Source organism: Hylaeus volcanicus, chromosome 7, assembly GCF_026283585.1.
Source record: "Hylaeus volcanicus isolate JK05 chromosome 7, UHH_iyHylVolc1.0_haploid, whole genome shotgun sequence".
Classification (NCBI taxonomy): Eukaryota; Metazoa; Arthropoda; class Insecta; order Hymenoptera; family Colletidae; genus Hylaeus; species Hylaeus volcanicus.
The window spans coordinates 19,655,389-19,674,004 of record NC_071982.1 but is presented as its reverse complement, the minus strand read 5'-3'; the positions used below and the strand labels follow the sequence as shown (position 1 = coordinate 19,674,004).

Genomic DNA, 18,616 nt, shown 5'->3' with positions numbered 1-18,616 from the left:
CGATAACAATAACCAGGAACATGTAAATGATAGTTTATTTGTCGTACAATTTAAAATACATAATTGTGAAAATATCTTACATTTGAAATATAAAATAATAAATAATTCAAATTTATACAATTACTCTACCAAGAAGAAAAATCTCCGAACGAACTTGGCGTGACCTTTTTCTTCTTGACTACAGGCTCGACCTCGCCCTTTTCCGCTCTGTAAACAAATTTAAGTAATTAATGATATCATTAAATTGTTTCAACTTCTACTCATTATTTGACATTACTTGTCCTGCCCTTGATTCATTCTGATATATTTTCCCACACCCGATCGATATACTTTTAATTCGTTTTTCTCTGCGTTGTCGGAGGATTTACTCTTTGCTGCTTCTTGTGCTAATCGCTCAACTTCGGCTGCACGCTCTGCGATCAACTGCTCGTCGGCTTCTTGAAATGGATCAACAAAAACCTGAGCTTTCTGTATTATTATATCTTCTATAGGTCTATCCTTGTTGTCCACTTCGACCTTTTCAATGGCGTTTAGCGTTTCTAATCCACCTACTATTTTCCCAAAGACGGTATGCTTGCGATCCAGATGTCTACACGATCGAAATGTGATGAAACTGTAACGAAATAAAATACAGCTAGGTCCTAATATAACTGTATTTATGAATGTATAAAAATGCATGATAATATATATACAATTGCGATCCATTTGTGTTTGGCCCAGAGTTCGCCATTGATAAAATTCCTCTGCCTTGATGAATCAAGTTTGGCTTGAATTCATCTTCGAATTTTTTCCCCCAAATAGATGTCCCTCCGTTACCAGTGTTTGTAGGATCACCTCCTTGTATCTGAATAAATCGATATTAATTTTGACATTGTTTACAGTTATTATGTAAAAAAAAATTAATATCTATACCATGAAATTCCGTATGGATCTATGAAATTTTGTTCCATCATAGTACGTGTTCTGACAATGTTTTATAAAATTTTCACACGTTTTTGGAACAAGATCACAGTGAAGCTCTAAGTTCAAAGCACCATAGTTTGTGACAATCCTTACATATCCTGAAGAGAAGTATTACATAGTTAAATAAACAATAAAGCACATGGTATTATTTATCTACCTTTCTTTTTTACTCTCTCGTATCGTACTAAATCTTCCGCGATAACCGCTGCTTGATGCATAGTTTCTGTTGGCATTACTGTTGATGTAAACCCAGCTGCTACAGCACCAGTAGAGTAGTGTGCCTATGTGTAAATATTATTATAATTGCATACAACATTTGGTACCACTAATGTAAAATATGCTTGTAATAATATACTAACTGCATTAAATTTATCTGCTTTTGGTTTAGAAATTTCATGCTTGGTTTCAGCTTGTTTATAATCTCTATCCAACTCTGCTAATATTTCTTTAGTTTCCATTGATACAGTTTTCAATTTTGCATTTGGATTACTTCTTTCTTTTATAGTTTCTGCAGCATTATTTTAAATGTTGATAAATACAGAATTATTGATATGAAATAAATCCTAAAATTGTAAATATATAATATTACCTTCATCTTCAACTCTTATATTATTTTTGATATGATGAAAAGTTGATAAATTAAATTTTGTGGCATAGCTTGGATCTTGAATTACAATAATGTCCTTACGTGCAAAAGGTTGATCATTCACTAAATCTTTCCAATTACGTGTTTTTATATTCAATTGTTCTACTGCCTAAAAAATCACAGATGGTAAATTAATTAATTACCAACAGTTACTTATACAAATTTAGAAATCATATTTATCTATACCTCGTGTGAAAACACATTTCCTGTTGTTTTAATAGCAACAATATGAGAATGTTTACTAAACAGTTTAAATAAAACTGGACAATGATATTGTCCTTCCGCATTCTTAAAAAAATTTAATTTTATTAAAGACTTTGGATCTAAAGGCTTCCCAGTAACAGGATTGTGCTTATATCTCTTTATATATTCTAATATTGGTTCTAATTCAAAGATATTTCCCTGTGCATCACAATAGGGATGTTCAAAGGGTTGCAAACTTAAACAACAATGGTCAAAAGGTAAACGACGAAATGTTGAATCTTCATTAGAGTCAGAAGTACCTGACCTCTTTCCACCATACAATGTTGTCCATTCTGTATATGTTAAATACCTATGAGAAAATACATTCTTTTATTATAAATAATTCTATAGAAAGAATTTTGACGTTCTAACCTAAGTGACATGTTTGTATCTTACATTTTGTCTTTTTGATGTTGACGTTTACCCATTTTGACTGATTTATTTAACGATTCACTTTAAAAAATAACACCGTAGGAGTTAATTACTTCAATAATAAAGTTTCTTTAATTTTTCATTAATATGTTAGTATACTCGCTCGATTCATGCACACAATTCTTGGTAACAGTGGCGCCATCGGTGGCGAAACGCTCAAGTTTGTAGTGAAAATAATTCCCACTAGATGGCGCCACTGACACCTTTAACACAAAATTCTTTATTTTTCATAAATGAATAATTAGAATGATTCATTGGTTTATAGTGTTTCTTAGTATATGAAAATTATTATTTTTGTGAACAATTATTTAATACAGCAATAATTATAGACCCTTTAGTTAGTGTCACCATCTAGTAGAAACAGTGGGAACTATTTTGGTACAGGTTAAATTTTAGACTTACATATTTTAGAAATGGACAGTTTCGTTTTATTTTTTTTTTTTTGGGGGGGGGGGGGGAGGGGAATGTGAGATAAATAATTACGGTAAATATATTATGTTAGCACAGCACCAAATAATTAAAAAAATTTCTAAACATTATGAGACTAATTATTACATTATCACTACAAAGTATTTTTTTTTATAATTCTTCACGATTGTGTCCTTGATGACCGTCAACACAGCTTGCACATAAAAATTCAATTACAACCATAGGAAACGTATGATACAAGTTTTAGTATTCTATCAAGCATAATGGAATGGAGGCATTGTCAAGTCTTGTAACACAGCTAACTGTTCTTCTGTGAAATGCTGTGCATATCCGTTTATTCCCTTCCATCCATTATAATGTGTTCTCTTAAAATCGTCAAGAGTTTTCCTAATTGTCGTCTGCAAATAAATAGATTCATATAGCAATAATAAACAATACGTACGTGCCTCAAATTTGTATACCGACCGGTATAGGTTGCGGATCATTCATGTGCGGACTGAGGTGTTCAAAAATCGAGGGTACGTATGTTGGTATATTATATGGATGAGCTTGTATGAATGCACACATTCCTAATACAGCTGCGTGACGAATACGTATAGCGTCAATTTTTAAATTCTTAGCCTCACTATGCGAGTGATTCGATTGTTCCCTCTTATGCAATTTAGTTTTTGCTTTTTTCTTAAACTCGTCCTACAAAATGACAAAACTTTATATAAACAATCTCTATTTTTAGCAATACGTTAGAAATAATTTGAGAATACTGACCAATAAATTTTCTTGTTCTGGTATAAACGCACAATGTAATAATCCACTTAGAACTTGCCCAGCGCTTTTCCTTACTTCCAATCGTTCATCTTCTAATAAACGTAAAACTATATCTTTGACACAATCGACCCATGCTGAGTTACTTAAAAATGTGCTCATATTATGAAACACTAATACTTGAAGAAATTGCGAGCAAGTAGATCGCGTCCACCAAGACGAATGTTTCGACATTTGTATCATTGCCTCTAATGCTATTGGTATATCACGCGACAAGGTAAACGCTTGCGCAAGTACCCCTAACGTAGATTTACAAAGCTTTGTCAGTTCTTCGTCTGTGTCACAGTTTTCCAATTGACATATAATCGGAAATATCTGGTAAAATTCTGGCTGCAGGCCATTTTGTGAACGAATCACAGTATTCGTAATCCATTTGCAAACTGTCTTAAGTAATCGAATGGCTGTCTCTCGATCTTCCATATTTATTTTTGATTCTTTTAATGAGTCGTTGCATTTAATATTGGCCACTTGCGTAGATAAGGATTGTTCTTCTTTGCTAACAAATGTTACATTTTCATTTACAAGAGATCGTAGTTTTGGTACTATTTTATTTATTAAGTCTTCTATTCGCGGTGTTGACTGATCCTTTAAGGCTTGTGGAAATCTTAAATCTGCGGTGAACACTGTCACTAGAACGGAACCTAATCGTTCTCTTACATTCTCGAACGGACTTGCCAGTAATCTATCTTCTGTGCGTTTCAACAGACGATGTAATAATTCCGAAACTCGCCACGAGTGTTCGTCAAGGGCCACTTGTAAAGTAAACAAACGGCCACATTCAGCAAAGGACGACTCCGAGTCATCTAAACGAAGTTCTTCCATCAGACATTCCAGTAACCAATAATGTCTATTTGGATCTCTTTTTTGTTGCGCCGAGGCGAAACACACACCCCAATCCATGACAGATTCTATTGTCAAATTAGCTAAGGCAAGCCTTATAATTGGTAATAGAGAATCCCACATTTCGCAAACCATGTTATATGGCCAATGTTTCGAACCCTTGATAATTCCAGCTATAATTTCTGCCGCGCATCTTTGGCTACTCTCTTGTTTCTCTGTAACTAATTTACGTAAATGTGGCACAAAGTGCTTCAAAAATAATATCCCGTGATTACGAAAGAGACCTTTGAAAAGAAAAAATTTGTAAGTATTGAATTTATCTTTGCCTTTTTTTTCTTCAAGGCTGAAGAACCTTATGAGTTTCTCAATATTTTGGGGATCGTTAAAGAAGTGAACGACTTCTTTCTCGTGGTCTGTTAAAGTTCGAACATTTGCATCTAGACATGGTTGTTTCGATGACGGTGCATAAATTTCTATTTTCTTTGGCCACGTATAATATCCGATGTAAGTATCGTGCACGAATCTAGGTTCGTCCCATTGTTCCGCAGTCACAGGACGAGTTTCGTAATTATATTGAAGCCAAGCATTGTCTGGTCTTTGTCCTGGCATTAACTTCTGAGATTGATTTTCTTGCGATGAATCATTCTCCAGCGTTGGTGGGTCGATAGTTATCTTTGAATAGAAAAGTTACATTTTAAGCCATGTCCAAGTCATGTACAAAATAAATTTTTCATCGATATACCCTACCTTTAAATGTTCCCTCTTTTGTTGTTTCAACATAAACATAACCACTTTAATAGCAATTTTTCTTTCTTGTAACGAATCATGTATTAACGCTTCTAAAAAGTAACGAACGACTTTCGGAGGATACATTTGATCTGGATGAACTAAGTCTCGAATAAAGCTCATTGCCATTAAGCGATGTCTCCAATGCAAATTCTTTTCCAAAAGAGCACAATACAAATCGTCCACCAAACCATTGTAAGACGTAAGATTAGATTCTTCTGTCTCTCGGACTATTTCTAAACCTTTTTCGATTTCTTCTTTAGAAGGCTGAGGTAGGTTAGGTTGTGGATAAGTTGACCATAAATTAGCCGCAATCGTTAAACATGTTTCTGGTAGTTCAAGTTTGATAGAAATTGTTGGGAAGTGTTTATTTACAGTTTCCACTAAGTTTTCTTTTAAACGGATTACGGACAATTTCTCAGACGTTTTAGAAAGTACTATAGCTGGCCATAAAGATCTCAGCATTTTCCAATCGCGTTTCATAATTATGGGATCTTGTTGCGGACCAAACAAAATATATAAAACACCCTGTTTTAAAATAGCAATGTTAACGAAAATGTTAAGAGGTTATTTCATTATTATTATTATTATTACCTTATAAGCGTCATGATTTTCTTCAGCATCCTTTTTTAATATATCAATTATCTGTGGAACGATGAACGTATAAGAGTATGATAAATGTTGAAGAGCGCGGGAGAGACTGGATTGAGCTTGCGATCTCACATCGGCGTACCTGCTGGTAGCCAATGCGAACAGTTCTAACATTATTTCTTTATGAGTTTGTGTTAAGTTAGAAAACTGTGAATGAACACGCGTTTCGTGTTGAATCTCTGCACATTGTAATACAAACGGTCCCATTAGTCCTTTGTTTCCTCCTAAATAATCCTTCATCATTTTCATTACAATTTGGAAATGTTTGCGCCTCGCTTTATGAGCATCGGATAAGCGAATTTTTCCTAATAAAAGACTATTCCAAATCTAGAATTAAAAGTTCAAATTAACTTAACTTCTTTTACTAACTGATATCATACAGTATTACATTAAAATGAATACCTTTATTAAAATAAATAAACTTTTCGTGTCGTCCTCTGCATTCTTCAATATTACTTTTTGTACATTATTCATAAGCGTGGTAATAGAGCGTCTCACATTACTACCATCAGGCATTAATATTTCTTCCTTTTTACCAAGCGTTGGCGTAAAAGACACCCACTTTAAAGACGATTTTACTGTAACTAATGGTTCTTCTTGCCAGACTGGTAAAACAGACTCACAAGCTTGAACAATGCTGTTTATGATATTTAAACTAGTCAGCAACTCTTCCCTGCAATCATATACATATACGTACATTAATAGCTTCATTTGATTTAACGGAACGAAAATTAATATTTGATAATAACTAACCTCGTCAGAGTATTCCAGTCTTCGCAATATTTTTGTAATTTACTTATTTCAGGCAAAAGATATTTATAGAATATTTGTTTTACCGCGACCATTTCTTCTTCACCAGGAATATACCACTTAACGCTCAAAGTATTAATATCTAGAGCTTGTCCCCAGTGCATGACCTCAGTACATGTAAATTGATATGGCATCACAGTAGATAAAGAAGAAAGAATAGATTTCAAAAGTGTACAAGCTAGGTCGTTTCCTTCTCTTGATTTTAAGACTAGGACTCGATCCAGGACAGTAGTTAATGTATTTACATATGGTAACAAATTATTCCCAGGTGTACAAGTGATTGAGGATAATAATAACATCGCGTATAAAAGACGACCGTCTAAATTTTCTTCTTTTATAATATCATTACTTTCACCAGTAATGTCTAAAATAGTTTGTGAAAGTACAGGTACCAACGAATGCAAAGTTTTTTTGCCATTAACACGAGCGAATATTCGACACAGCACGGCGGCCAGCTGTCCAGCAACCTTAGTTTCTAGAATATGCTCAGTTACGAACGTGCGTAATTTGTGCAAAGCGCACTCAAAGATCTTGTCGTTAATCTGTATTAACAGCACTGTACACACTTCCCTCAGTACAGTTTCCGTAACTTTTTCCAATTTACTTCTCCCATCGCCAGCACGAGTTTCCAGTCTAACAGTTTCTAGAGAACTAGAATCTATAAAAGAAAACACTCTGTCCAGAAATTGTAAAACAAAGTCTTCAAATCTCGCTGTTGCAGTTTCGTAAATGATTCTCTCTTCCTCGTCCACTATTGTAGTTAGTATGGAAGGGTCTACAATAGGAATATAAGTAGCATAGACTGAGATGAGACGAAAAGCAACAAAGCATTTTTCTGTGTCGTTTGGATCGATGCTAGGCAAAAGTAAAAATAGTAATGGCAGAATATGCGTTGGTCCTTCTGGATAAGTGTAACCTAAAACAAAGCAAAAGAAAACTCATTTTGTAACCAAAGTAAAACTAATAATTTCAAATAATATGCAACAAGAATACGACTCATACCTTTATTTATATTTCTAGATCCTTCTGCCATTGGTCTAGCTATGGCTGCCATGTAACTCAATGTAGCATTCAATTTATATGGCTCTGTTGTAAGAGAGTCCAATGTAGAAGAGACTCTTTCCAAAACATCTGGGATTACTAAACTAGGCCTCATAGTGGCAAGATGTTGCAATGCTTGAGAGGCATCGCTAACGCATAGCTTGCTAGCCATAGCTGTCATGGTTACTGGCATCATACTTTTGACAAACGCGTCGATATCGCTATCAGTTAATTTGCTCTCTTCAGGAACAGGTGTCTCCCATGTTTGCTTAGCATATCGTTCTCTATAGTAGTAGTAAAATACGCGTTACTAATTTCTGAAGAATTATAAAAATATATTCTAACAATACAATGATACTTACTTGTGTAAACGTGCGACAAAATGATATGGAAGCTTTACAAGAATTTCCTTTAATTTTCCCAGCCATCTGCCAGTATTGGCTGGATGAAAATATGTCTCTATAGTTTTTAAAAATTTTTCAAGATACATTTGGGCAGATGAACCATTTCCCTGAAAATATACATCATATTTCATTCCTTTTAATATAGTTAGAATTGGTACTTAATAAATTAAATGGCTGATAAAATCCTACCAGAACTGCTGCTATCCATATGGCTATGGGAGATGTGTCTATTTTGTGATATTTACATCTCTGTATTTGATTGTAAGTTACTGGTAGCCTTAAGCATCGCACAAATCTGGTAAACATTAATGGAATATGGGGTTCCCAATTAATGTATCCAATGTTATGAGAAGCCAATCTTGCCATTAACCACATCATACCATTTTCCCAAGTTGGTGCATTATGACAGACCTCCCATAATGACATAAATTCATTGAACCATAATTCATGTCCGATAGAATGATGTTTAGGAGATAACTGTACTGGTAAGAACCATTCTAATGTTTCCAAACTTGCAGACATCATTACGGAATCGAGGGGGAAGAAAGTTGGTCTCAACTCATCTAATATTTCCTGTGTTGCACTCAACTATTGTAATAAATTAATCTCGATCCTTTCACCGACTTATTTTCAATAAAATAATCACTTACAGGAAAATAAATTTTTACAGCATGTACAAGTATGTTTAATGTATCTGATAAACATGCGAAAGAACGATACATTCCCAAGAAAGGTTCTTCATTTGCAGTTACATGATCAACTAAATCAAAGAGAGGTTTCCATGGAAGTTCTAGCTCATCAGGAGAAATTAATCCTTTTTTCCTAAGAATATGAGGACAATGGTAAACTCAACCATGATGATTAATAATAACACAATGCAAAATTATATGTAAAAATAAAATCAAACTTACTTCAATAATAAAATTAGTGTGAAACTAAATCCACTCACTAAAAATGGTTCAAGTTCAGGAATTGTAACCAGTTCATACATTAATTTTATAAATAAAATATGATCTTCTTTACTGAATTTCATTCCATAGATTTTTATGTACCTATAATAAATACACATAAATATTATATTTAACTTCGAACAAATCTAACTAGTGACAGCTCATTCATTTGAATGATGAATTCAACTTTATTTTACAAATAATAAAGAAGTTTCAAATGCTTACTCGAATAATCTAGTAACCCAAAGAACACATCCTGGTTGTATTTCACGAAGTATAACAGCTCGTCCTAAATTTGCCTTGATCTCAGCTAACAAAGCCTGAGATTCCGTCTCTAAATCAGTTACATAAGGTAACAATTTATTGTATTTAGGTTTCCTTTGAAATTGAATGTTGACACTTCCAGTCCGTGAACCCATGGTTTCTCTATTCTTTAAACTTTTGTAGTTGCAAGTATCTTCAGCTTCTTCGTTCATAGTTATTTAAACGTATTGTCACAAGAAAACGATACAGGTTAAGCAGATGTAACTCACTAAAAAGCCCGCGACACAATGCGAAATCATGTACGTTTAATACATTACCGAGTCGGTGACAACTTGCTTATTTTCTTCTTCATTTTTATCGAGTCATGTTTTGCATGTCAGTAGCCATATTTGATGCATTAACTTTGAAAGGTTCGAAGGAAAACCGTTAGTACAGTTCGTGTACACGCACATGGAACTAGAGAAAGATCGATGGCAACTGTCGATACATCGATGTTCACTAGACCAGCGGTTCTCAAACTAGCATTCACATTATTGGGAAATTATGAACGAATTTCCAATGGAAATTTATAAGCTCTCAGAAGAGATAAGAAATATTATATTGGATGCATTTAGCAAGGCTTATACATACAAATTACAGGAAACTATCCTGGTCTTAGTACCAGTGGTGCTATCGGTGGGAAAACGTTCAAGTTTATAGTGAAAATAGTTCCTACTGTTACTGCTAGATGGCACCACTAACTAAAGGAATCGATAATTAGTGCTGCATTAAATACCTATTAGGATAAATGTTTAAAAAATATATTGAAATAATATATTGTAGGGTTATTAAGCAAAGAATCGTATCAGTTATGTATTTGTGAAAAATAACGAATAATTGATTAAAAGATATCAGTGACGCCATCTAGCAGTAACAGTGGAAATTATTTTTACTACAAACGTGATTTATTATAGAATACATTTACAAATTGTTTGTAAAAAGTGGATTGAAGGTATCTTTTTATATTACTTTCATACATAGAGATAAAAAGATCCAAGATGATGTGTCTACGATGTTTGAGTTCTAGTAACATATCCTCAGGAGTTCTAACATCGTGGATACAAGCCTTTATAGCGCAAGCACCACTGCTTACCCCGCTTACCAACTCATATACATACACCACTGTCTACTGCTGTCACTGGCTGTCACTGGCTGTCACTTACTGATGTAAACATATGACAGTAGTTGCAACGTTGAACTTGCAAAGGGCAAAGTGCAAGAGCAATTGCAATTGTATGGTAAACAGGTGTGCAATATTACCTGTCAATGTAACATTCATACGTTGTTCCTTATGAAATTAATTTTATATGAATCGAACAAAACACTACATTTCCTTAATGATTATTATTTACCTTGAACAAATCTCTAAACGTGATGTTCAATCTAAGTTAAGATTCAACTGTGTTATTTATATTTAAACATATGGCGGTAGATTTCATTTATACATCTATTTTTACTATTATCAACAGTTTTGTTTAACCAAACCAGTACTGTACTTGTTTATCAGTTAGTGAGAGAATCAGTTAATATACGAGAATGAGGACTAGAAAAACATTCGCGATTCTTGGAGCAGGATTAATTTTAGCCTGCTGCATTATGATATATTTAATGATGGATTTAGAACTTTTTCCACCTGGACAAGGATCCAAACTTTCTGTTAATGATGTAAGTCTCCATATATATATACAGAATGTTATATACATATATTTTTAATAAAATCTTTTATTGTATGCTTTTAGAATCAGTGGTTACACTTTGAAAACAGACTAGCAAAGCTAGAAAAAGATTTCAATAAACATCACGAAGTTATGAATGCTTTAAGAGAAGTGGCTGAAGCAAAAAATTTTGTTCCCGTACCTCAGTCTGTGAATCATTATAATCGCTCTGTTTTTTCGAGTTCTTCTCATTTAGGAAAAGTACTTACATGTAATTTTAATATACAAAAAGTACCAGAAGTAGATGTACAAATGTTAGAGATGTATAAACAATTAGAATTTGATAATGTGGATGGTGGGGTTTGGAAACAAGGATGGGATATCACATATGACGATAAGCAATGGCATCCAAATAGAAAGCTAAAAGTTTTTGTAGTACCACATTCTCATAATGACCCTGGTTGGCTTAGCACCTTTGAGAAATATTATACGCTTCAAACGCGAAATATATTAAATAATATGGTATCAAAATTGGTAGAAGATAGGAGGCGTAAATTTATTTGGGCAGAAATATCATTTTTCCAACTTTGGTGGGAGGATCAATCTAAAACAACGCGTAATTTGGTTCGACGTTTACTCCACGATGGCCAGTTGGAAATTGTATCAGGAGGATGGGTTATGCCTGATGAATCTGTGTCTCATTGGATGGCTCAACTCACGCAACTTACAGAAGGTCATCAGTGGTTGAAATATAATTTAGATTATACACCAAACTCAGGTTGGGCTATAGATCCATTTGGTCTGTCTCCAACTATGCCGTATCTTTTGAAGAATGCTGGATTGGAAAATGTATTGATACAAAGAGTCCATTACTCTGTTAAAAAAAAATTAGCTAGACAAAAACGTTTAGAATTCCGATGGAGACAATTATGGGATAACGACGGATCAACGGAAATATTCACCCATGTTATGCCATTTTATAGTTACGACGTTCCGCACACTTGTGGTCCAGATCCAAAAGTATGCTGCCAATTTGACTTCTTTAGGCTTCACAGTTTTGGATTAATTTGTCCATGGAAGATAGCTCCGCGAGCTATAACTAAAGCAAATGTTGCAGAAAGAGCTGGCCTTTTATTAGACCAATATCGTAAAAAAGCTCAACTTTTTAAAACTGATGTAGTATTAGCACCACTTGGAGACGATTTTAGATACACTCACTTTACTGAGTGGGATGCTCAATACAACAATTATCAAAAACTGTTTGATTACATGAATCAGAATCAACAAATGAATGTCCAAATTAAATTTGGAACATTAAGTGATTATTTCGACGCTATTAGAGAGAAATATAATTTAAATGAATTTCCTACTTTGTCAGGAGACTTTTTCACATATTCCGACAGAGATGATCATTATTGGAGTGGATATTATACATCAAGGTATGCTTAAATGCATACTAATTATAATTAATTATCAACAAATATTTATTAAATATATTTTAGGCCCTTCCACAAGCGACTAGACCGCGTGTTACTGAGCTTATTGAGAGCATCAGAGATATTAAATACCATAGCTTGGGCTAAAGGTAATAACAAATTAGTGGAAGGATCTCTTGCACAACGGTTAACCAAAGCAAGGATGTGGCATTCTTTGTTTCAACATCATGATGGTGTTACTGGAACTGCTAGAGACGAAGTAGTTATAGATTACGCAAAGAAGATGATAATGGCTTTAAATAATTCTGCTCATGTACTTCAGCAATCAGTTGTACATTTATTAAAAACTTCCGAAGAAGCTACAGTCGATACAGATGCCGTGTATATTTCACTCGATGAAACTAGGTTTAAATCAAATTTTTTATCTTTTTCAGAAATCTAGAATATTTGTGTCATTTTTAATGTCCAAAGAAATTTACTTCTTATGTTACAGATTACGTCATACTAGCGCAGGAGACAAACATGTACTTATACTTGGGGATGAAAATCCCGTAAAAAAAGTTATTCTATACAATTCTCTTCCAAGGCAAAGGGTGAAAGTACAGACGTTAATTGTCTCAACACCATTTGTCAAAGTTACGGATCGTATGGGTCAACTGGTGGAATGTCAGATCTCTCCAATTTGGATAGGCCCTGCTGCGTTAACTGCTGTTAGATATGAGTTATCCTTCTTAGTAACAGTACCTGGATTTGGTCTTACAACATATATAGTTCATATTCTACGTAAATCATCATTTCCACCGTACGATACTTCTTTACATAGATCTCTTTATATTTATTCTATTGATTTAATTTTATCTTTGTCGCGCACAGGGAAGTACACCTGGCAAACGTGACTGTTTTTAACACGGATATAAATCTTCCAAAAATACCAGGTTTCAATCAAATCCAAATAGTATCGAGTTTGCAAGAATTTTCGATTTCGCAACGACCAGAGTTGTCAGCATCGTTTGGAAATTCGGGTCTCTTAAAAGCTTTGAGAGTCGGTAACACAACGTTTCCAGTTCATCTGGAATTTGTCAAGTATGGTACTAGAGGCTCTGGTAAAGATAAAAGCGGAGCCTATTTATTTTTACCCGACAAACCGGAACCAGATTTGGTATTTACGGACAATAAGTGTATCGTACACTTGATAACTGGACCCATAGTGTCCAAAGTATTTGTAGAATTGGCTCATGTGCGTCATACTTGTACTCTGTATAATTCATCTGGCGGCGATGGGCTTGGATTACATATACTTAACGAAGTTGATATATCAGAGACACAAAATTATGAACTTGCCATGAGACTAAGTACAGATATAACTTCAGGAGACCAGTTCTTTACAGATTTAAACGGGCTTAATGTAAGTATTAAATTTGTTTTAGAATATACACGTATGTAGGAACTAATTAATATACTTAAAATCATAATCATTACTTAGATGATTAAGCGCCAAAGGTTTCCAAAGCTTCCTACACAAGGAAACTATTATCCAATGGCGGCGAGTGCGTATATAGAAGATAAGAAAGCTAGATTAACAGTAGTAACAGCACAACCATTAGGTGTAAGTTCTATGGCGTCTGGACAAATCGAAGTACGTATTTAATACTCGCTTGAATTAAAGTAGAAATGAAATTGTTATAGCCCAGGAATATTTGTATATAGATCATGCAAGATAGAAGACTACTTCAAGATGATAATAGGGGATTGGGGCAAGGTATAACTGACAACCTATTGACAAATCATATGTTCATGTTTGTTCTTGAAAAGAAAAAGTCTCCTTGCCCGTCTCCGTCGCCGGCAGTTAATCATCCTGCAGGATTATTATCACTATACGCTCATTTAGCTTCGGAAGAACTACTACATCCAATAGTCGCAATGCATCCGCATTCTTTTCCTTTCGAATTGAACGCGCATTTTTCGCCACTTCGTTACGATTTGCCTGCAGATTTGAGTATCGTCAGCTTTCGAGTGTTTCCTATTCCAGAAGGAGCTGGTAAAGGTATCGGTATGGTCTTGCATCAAGCAGCTTTAGATATGTGTTGGAATGATAATTCATATACGCGCTATTTTAATATCTCCGAAACAGGAGAAGTCGATTTAACAAAGTTCCTTAATTATACGGATGATTGGATCATTAGTAAAGCTCCTATCACATTCCACAATGTAGGGCCATCTTTGAAGTCACCTATCGTTAATTTATGTCCGCACCAAATATTACCGATTCTGTTTCATAGAACACAATCTTAAGTTTTACGAAATTTAGTACTTTATTTTTACATAATTTCACAGTAAGTTAGCTCGGTTTCTTGCTCATTGATCCAGCATCAACGGCCTTACTCAGAATAATGTAGTGTAATTGATTCGATACAGATGGACTGGTCTTATCTAGCTTGTAACTGTAACAATATTAATCGAAAAGGAATTATACATAATACGAATAATGGAAACAAAATTAGTAATTAGTTTTGTTTTGATTGTACAAATGAGTCTCGAAAATTATGATCTTATTAACATATACTATACTGTGTACAGTGAACTAGCCTAGTCTACAATTTTTACTACGTAATATTTTGATTATATTTATCAAATTAGATGTAAGTAGCACTAATATAATTTTAGTTGAGTAATGTCATGTCATATTTATATGCATATAGATAATACTCATTTGATAATAAAATTCTAAATGGACATAAAATTGTAATTATTATCATAAAAAATTCACATCTTTGAGAATAAACTTTGTTTTCATTAATTAACAAAATGTTCATATTTCCTTGTATTATTGTGATATAAATATGAAAGAAGTTTCATTACCCAAGAGAATAAAAGAACTGCATAGCTGATGGATTATGTTTAAACACAGTCACAACAACTTTACGCATTTTGCTCTCCAATGCCATAGATTCAAGGGCTGACATTATGAAGTGACCAAGTCCTTTTCGCCGTATTTCTGATTCCAATTGTATTTCATAGCTGTATTAAAAAATAGAATACTTTTTTAATTCTTAGAATTTTTACAAAATATATGTATATAAAATTTACACACCAATATAATACTTCTTCTCTGTGATCCATAGTAAAACGAAAATGAGAAAATCCAACAAATGTATTGTTTAAAGATGCTACTAAAAACCAAGCTGTTGGTTCTGTTAATTCTTGTTGTTTAGCTACTGGATCCCAACCCCAATCGCACTCTTCATATAGAGATTTCATATTACGTTCCATAATATCAAATACCCAAGATAAACATTCAGGTTGTGCATCCGTAGCTCTTGTACAAAAAAATTCAATAGTTTGATTGTCCGGTGTTTCATATTTGTGAAAAAAATTTAAATGGTCCAAGGGATTTGCCACAGAATTTGCTTTATCCACTAATTGTTGTGCTAAAGCTTCCCTCTCCGCTAGGAGCTGACGTCTTGTTTTTCTTTTCTATACAAAGAAAGAAACTGATTTAACATAGCAATGTAATTTATGTATATACGAAACTTGTATGAGACTGATAAAATTAAAATACCTAATTTAACTATTTCAAGTTCGTATGGTACAAAAAGTATGTTGATAATATATAAATAAAAATAATACCTTCATTTTACATTCCCTGTGTTTATTAAAGCTATTATGATTTTAGGTTATGTTCTTCCTCCGGTGAATAGGAAACGAAAGGTTAATTATTTCGATGTAAAAGACAAAATATCTTAATTATTTAAGAATTTGAATAACTTTATCAAGGTACATAACATTCTTTTTCAAATTTATTTACAGTATGAAGCGTAATTTATAATAATATAAATAAATATCTCTGTTGGGTTACAAAGAATTATACATCGTGTTTCATCGGTTTATCACGAAATATATGTATGTCATGAATTTAAATGAAATGTATATTATCGAAAATTTCTTTTTATAAAAGATCACAAAACCTTTATGTTATTATAAAAGGTTGCATGACTTAACATTGCAAATAGGCCTGTGTATAACACACATTATTAAAGTACGTACAAGCAACTGTGTATGTGTGGTACCAATCGCATAATATGTATGCACTACAAAGTACAATAGCCATTGCATTGTGTGTAGCCTATTATATACGTATGTACGAACATTTGGCATAAATATGTGTGTGTTTATTTGCGTTTTCTCGTAAATTAAGAAATTTAAAAAGAAAAAAAGCTTCGATTCGGTAGATAAAGTATTCTCACATCGTACATGCATACGTATATATATGCGTACATTCTAAATATTTTTACAAATCATTTGGAAAAAAACTTTTATGGTGATATCACAAATTAATTGAAATTTCAACGGGTTGGCAACAGATGCATTTTGTACTTCATTGTTAGTTTCTAAAAGAGTATATTTATTATAATATTTACTTCTGATTCAATGTATAACCTTTTCTTGTTGGTCTATTAACTTTTTTTTCTTTCGATTAATATAGGTTAAGTAACTTAATCACGTATTATAACGATTCATCATATTTGCCTTATCGTCTGCAATAATGTACAACATATGTTGGCTAAGGATAAATTAACTAATGATTATACTTGCTAAAATCTCATAAGTGTTTCTGTAATTACGAAATATATCGCGTAAATTCTATTGTCATTTTAATATCTCTGGCTTACATGTATTCGCATTGATATATTCTTTTTAACATGATAAGTAGCGTTCTTAATAATTGTTTTTGTCTTATTTTAGGTATTGCAATCAAATATTGAGGAATGGCTGAAAATGCTACTGCATCGAATGCAGAGGAAAAGCCTGTTTCCTCTGCTATGACGCAATGCTATGAAAATTATATCATAGTCGACGTCGGTGCCAATCTTACGAATAAAAAGTACAGCAGAGATTTAGATAGTGTAATTCAAAGAGCGAAAGATGCCGGGGTTCAAAAGATTATGGTAACAGGTGCAAGTATTCGATCTAGTAAAGAAGCATTACGGTTAACTAGGATATACCCTGGTACTCTTTATTCTACCGCTGGTGTGCATCCCCATGATGCAAAGTCATGGGAAAATCCTGATACTTTACAAGAACTCAAAAGTATAGCTAATAATCCAGAATGTGTAGCAATAGGCGAATGTGGTTTAGATTATAGTCGCGACTTTTCTGATCCTGAGACACAACGTGCTGTCTTTCACAAACAAGTAGAACTTGCGTGTCAGTTAAATAAACCACTTATAATACATGAAAGAGGCGCTCAAACGGATGTTTTAGAAGTCCTTGACCATTATAAGAATTGCTTACCACCCGTTTTAGTTCATTCCTTTATTGGAACTGCAGAAGAAGCACAAGTTTATATAGATCATGGCTTCTATTTAGGAATTACAGGGTATTTGTGTAAAGATAAATCTGATAGCGGTATCAGACAACTGTTAGAAAGGGGACTTGCACCTTTAGAAAGAATATTAGTTGAAACAGATGCTCCATTTATGTATCCTAATACTAGAGCCAGTAAACTACCTACGCATGTTAAAGATGCTCTCACAGAACGATCCATGACGTTTCTTCATCGTTATTGTACTTTTCAACGTAACGAACCGTGTGCCTTACCAGCAATAGTGGAAATGGTAGCAGCATTCATGCAAATCACTCCAGAGGAAGTCGCCTTAGCTACTGCTTTCAATGCTTTGAAATTATTTGGTCTAAATCAGTGATATTAATCATTTTTTATCATAAAAAAAAATGGTGCTAGTTGGTGCTATTAACATTTTAATTATTCTTTTACAAATACACGATCCCTTTCTACATTTTAAAAGCATTGTTTGTGTGTCTATACACATGTACCTTTTATAATAAAAATAACGTACATTGATGTAGCCTGCTGAGAAAAACGGAATTATAGAAGGAACGTGGCAAACAATTTTTATTTTATTTACATATTAATAGATACTGCCTTCTATATATGTTAATCATATATGTATACATAATACTCATCTATATATTAAAATTAGTATTCCATAAAATATTTCATTTATTATGATATAATACAAATTTTGTAGGAATATGTATAAAATACATAAAATTCAAAATCATACAATTTTATTGTTGATATGTTATAAATATTTTCATATAAATAAATTGTTACACAGATACATAATTGATCGCAAACGTGTTTTAAATGAAAAATCCCAGTTTCGAACGCATCGGCAATGCCATC

The 18,616-nt window shown here is 33.4% G+C and overlaps 5 protein-coding genes across 14 annotated transcripts; 2 read left to right on the top strand and 3 right to left on the bottom strand.

Moving 5' to 3' along the window:
• Window positions 1–17: 17 nt before the first annotated feature.
• LOC128879567 (RING-type E3 ubiquitin-protein ligase PPIL2) lies at window positions 18–2,436 on the bottom strand. The gene is made up of 9 exons (XM_054128855.1): window positions 2,249–2,436; window positions 1,796–2,162; window positions 1,553–1,718; window positions 1,323–1,471; window positions 1,121–1,244; window positions 913–1,061; window positions 693–844; window positions 278–613; window positions 18–207 (listed from the first exon to the last, which is right to left on the bottom strand). Exons 1-9 carry the CDS (start codon window positions 2,278–2,280, stop codon window positions 126–128), a joined length of 1,557 nt encoding a protein of 518 aa, XP_053984830.1. The 5' UTR covers window positions 2,281–2,436; the 3' UTR covers window positions 18–125.
• Window positions 2,437–2,732: 296 nt separating this feature from the next.
• On the bottom strand, window positions 2,733–9,701 carry LOC128879564 (proteasome activator complex subunit 4-like). 4 transcript variants are annotated; one of them, XM_054128843.1, is made up of 14 exons: window positions 9,599–9,701; window positions 9,243–9,483; window positions 8,979–9,119; window positions 8,718–8,889; window positions 8,257–8,655; window positions 8,026–8,174; window positions 7,625–7,947; window positions 6,566–7,538; window positions 6,215–6,485; window positions 5,756–6,139; window positions 5,123–5,689; window positions 3,479–5,047; window positions 3,179–3,403; window positions 2,733–3,111 (listed from the first exon to the last, which is right to left on the bottom strand). In XM_054128843.1, the coding sequence occupies exons 2-14, from the start codon at window positions 9,434–9,436 to the stop codon at window positions 2,968–2,970; spliced, it is 5,511 nt and encodes a 1,836-aa protein (XP_053984818.1). In that variant the 5' UTR covers window positions 9,437–9,483; window positions 9,599–9,701; the 3' UTR covers window positions 2,733–2,967. The 4 variants fall into 4 exon arrangements, with proteins under 4 accessions (XP_053984818.1, XP_053984816.1, XP_053984817.1 ...); XM_054128841.1 differs by having other exon boundaries at window positions 9,243–9,684; XM_054128842.1 differs by having other exon boundaries at window positions 8,257–8,640; window positions 9,243–9,684.
• A 718-nt stretch (window positions 9,702–10,419) lies between these two features.
• On the top strand, window positions 10,420–14,703 carry LOC128880237 (alpha-mannosidase 2). 3 transcript variants are annotated; one of them, XM_054130090.1, is made up of 8 exons: window positions 10,420–10,566; window positions 10,790–10,985; window positions 11,060–12,414; window positions 12,478–12,816; window positions 12,905–13,213; window positions 13,285–13,816; window positions 13,895–14,047; window positions 14,119–14,703. In XM_054130090.1, the coding sequence occupies exons 2-8, from the start codon at window positions 10,857–10,859 to the stop codon at window positions 14,701–14,703; spliced, it is 3,402 nt and encodes a 1,133-aa protein (XP_053986065.1). In that variant the 5' UTR covers window positions 10,420–10,566; window positions 10,790–10,856. The 3 variants fall into 3 exon arrangements, with proteins under 3 accessions (XP_053986065.1, XP_053986066.1, XP_053986064.1); XM_054130089.1 differs by having other exon boundaries at window positions 10,432–10,707; XM_054130091.1 differs by having other exon boundaries at window positions 10,425–10,985; window positions 13,895–14,017; window positions 14,098–14,262.
• On the bottom strand, window positions 14,700–16,668 carry LOC128880243 (N-alpha-acetyltransferase 40-like). Of its 2 annotated transcripts, none has more exons than XM_054130104.1 (4): window positions 16,456–16,668; window positions 15,503–15,885; window positions 15,271–15,429; window positions 14,700–14,852 (listed from the first exon to the last, which is right to left on the bottom strand). In XM_054130104.1, exons 1-4 carry the CDS (start codon window positions 16,666–16,668, stop codon window positions 14,750–14,752), a joined length of 858 nt encoding a protein of 285 aa, XP_053986079.1. In that variant the 3' UTR covers window positions 14,700–14,749. The 2 variants fall into 2 exon arrangements, with proteins under 2 accessions (XP_053986079.1, XP_053986080.1); XM_054130105.1 differs by lacking the exon at window positions 16,456–16,668 and adding an exon at window positions 16,039–16,178.
• On the top strand, window positions 16,083–18,561 carry LOC128880242 (3'-5' ssDNA/RNA exonuclease TatD). Of its 4 annotated transcripts, none has more exons than XM_054130102.1 (2): window positions 16,083–16,185; window positions 17,155–18,561. In XM_054130102.1, exon 2 carries the CDS (start codon window positions 17,178–17,180, stop codon window positions 18,111–18,113), a length of 936 nt encoding a protein of 311 aa, XP_053986077.1. In that variant the 5' UTR covers window positions 16,083–16,185; window positions 17,155–17,177; the 3' UTR covers window positions 18,114–18,561. The 4 variants fall into 4 exon arrangements, with proteins under 4 accessions (XP_053986077.1, XP_053986076.1, XP_053986075.1 ...); XM_054130101.1 differs by lacking the exon at window positions 16,083–16,185 and adding an exon at window positions 16,456–16,545; XM_054130100.1 differs by lacking the exon at window positions 16,083–16,185 and adding an exon at window positions 16,651–16,791.
• Window positions 18,562–18,616: the final 55 nt, after the last annotated feature.

What these genes read in the sequence shown, in the direction of transcription:
- LOC128879567 (XM_054128855.1), bottom strand. Translation starts at nt 2,280, where the DNA reads ATGGGTAAACGTCAACATCAAAAAGACAAAAT. An exon ending in CAACATCAAAAAGACAAAAT is followed by an intron (nt 2,163 to 2,248) that starts GTAAGATACAAA and finishes ATTTTCTCATAG; the next exon opens with GTATTTAACATATACAGAAT. An exon ending in AACACAAATGGATCGCAATT is followed by an intron (nt 614 to 692) that starts GTATATATATTA and finishes ATTTCGTTACAG; the next exon opens with TTTCATCACATTTCGATCGT.
- LOC128879564 (XM_054128841.1), bottom strand. Translation starts at nt 9,493, where the DNA reads ATGAACGAAGAAGCTGAAGATACTTGCAACTACAAAAGTTTAAAGAAT. An exon ending in TGGGTTACTAGATTATTCGA is followed by an intron (nt 9,120 to 9,242) that starts GTAAGCATTTGA and finishes TATTTATTATAG; the next exon opens with GTACATAAAAATCTATGGAA. An exon ending in ACACTAATTTTATTATTGAA is followed by an intron (nt 8,890 to 8,978) that starts GTAAGTTTGATT and finishes TCATATTCTTAG; the next exon opens with GAAAAAAGGATTAATTTCTC.
- LOC128880237 (XM_054130090.1), top strand. Translation starts at nt 10,857, where the DNA reads ATGAGGACTAGAAAAACATTCGCGATTCTTGGAGCAGGATTAATTTTA. An exon ending in ATTTCACTCGATGAAACTAG is followed by an intron (nt 12,817 to 12,904) that starts GTTTAAATCAAA and finishes CTTATGTTACAG; the next exon opens with ATTACGTCATACTAGCGCAG. An exon ending in CGTAAATCATCATTTCCACC is followed by an intron (nt 13,214 to 13,284) that starts GTACGATACTTC and finishes TGTCGCGCACAG; the next exon opens with GGAAGTACACCTGGCAAACG.
- LOC128880243 (XM_054130104.1), bottom strand. Translation starts at nt 16,668, where the DNA reads ATGCATGTACGATGTGAGAATACTTTATCTACCGAATCGAAGCTTTTT. An exon ending in AGAGAAGAAGTATTATATTG is followed by an intron (nt 15,430 to 15,502) that starts GTGTGTAAATTT and finishes TTTTTAATACAG; the next exon opens with CTATGAAATACAATTGGAAT. An exon ending in CAGTTCTTTTATTCTCTTGG is followed by an intron (nt 14,853 to 15,270) that starts GTAATGAAACTT and finishes ATATTGTTACAG; the next exon opens with TTACAAGCTAGATAAGACCA.
- LOC128880242 (XM_054130102.1), top strand. Translation starts at nt 17,178, where the DNA reads ATGGCTGAAAATGCTACTGCATCGAATGCAGAGGAAAAGCCTGTTTCC.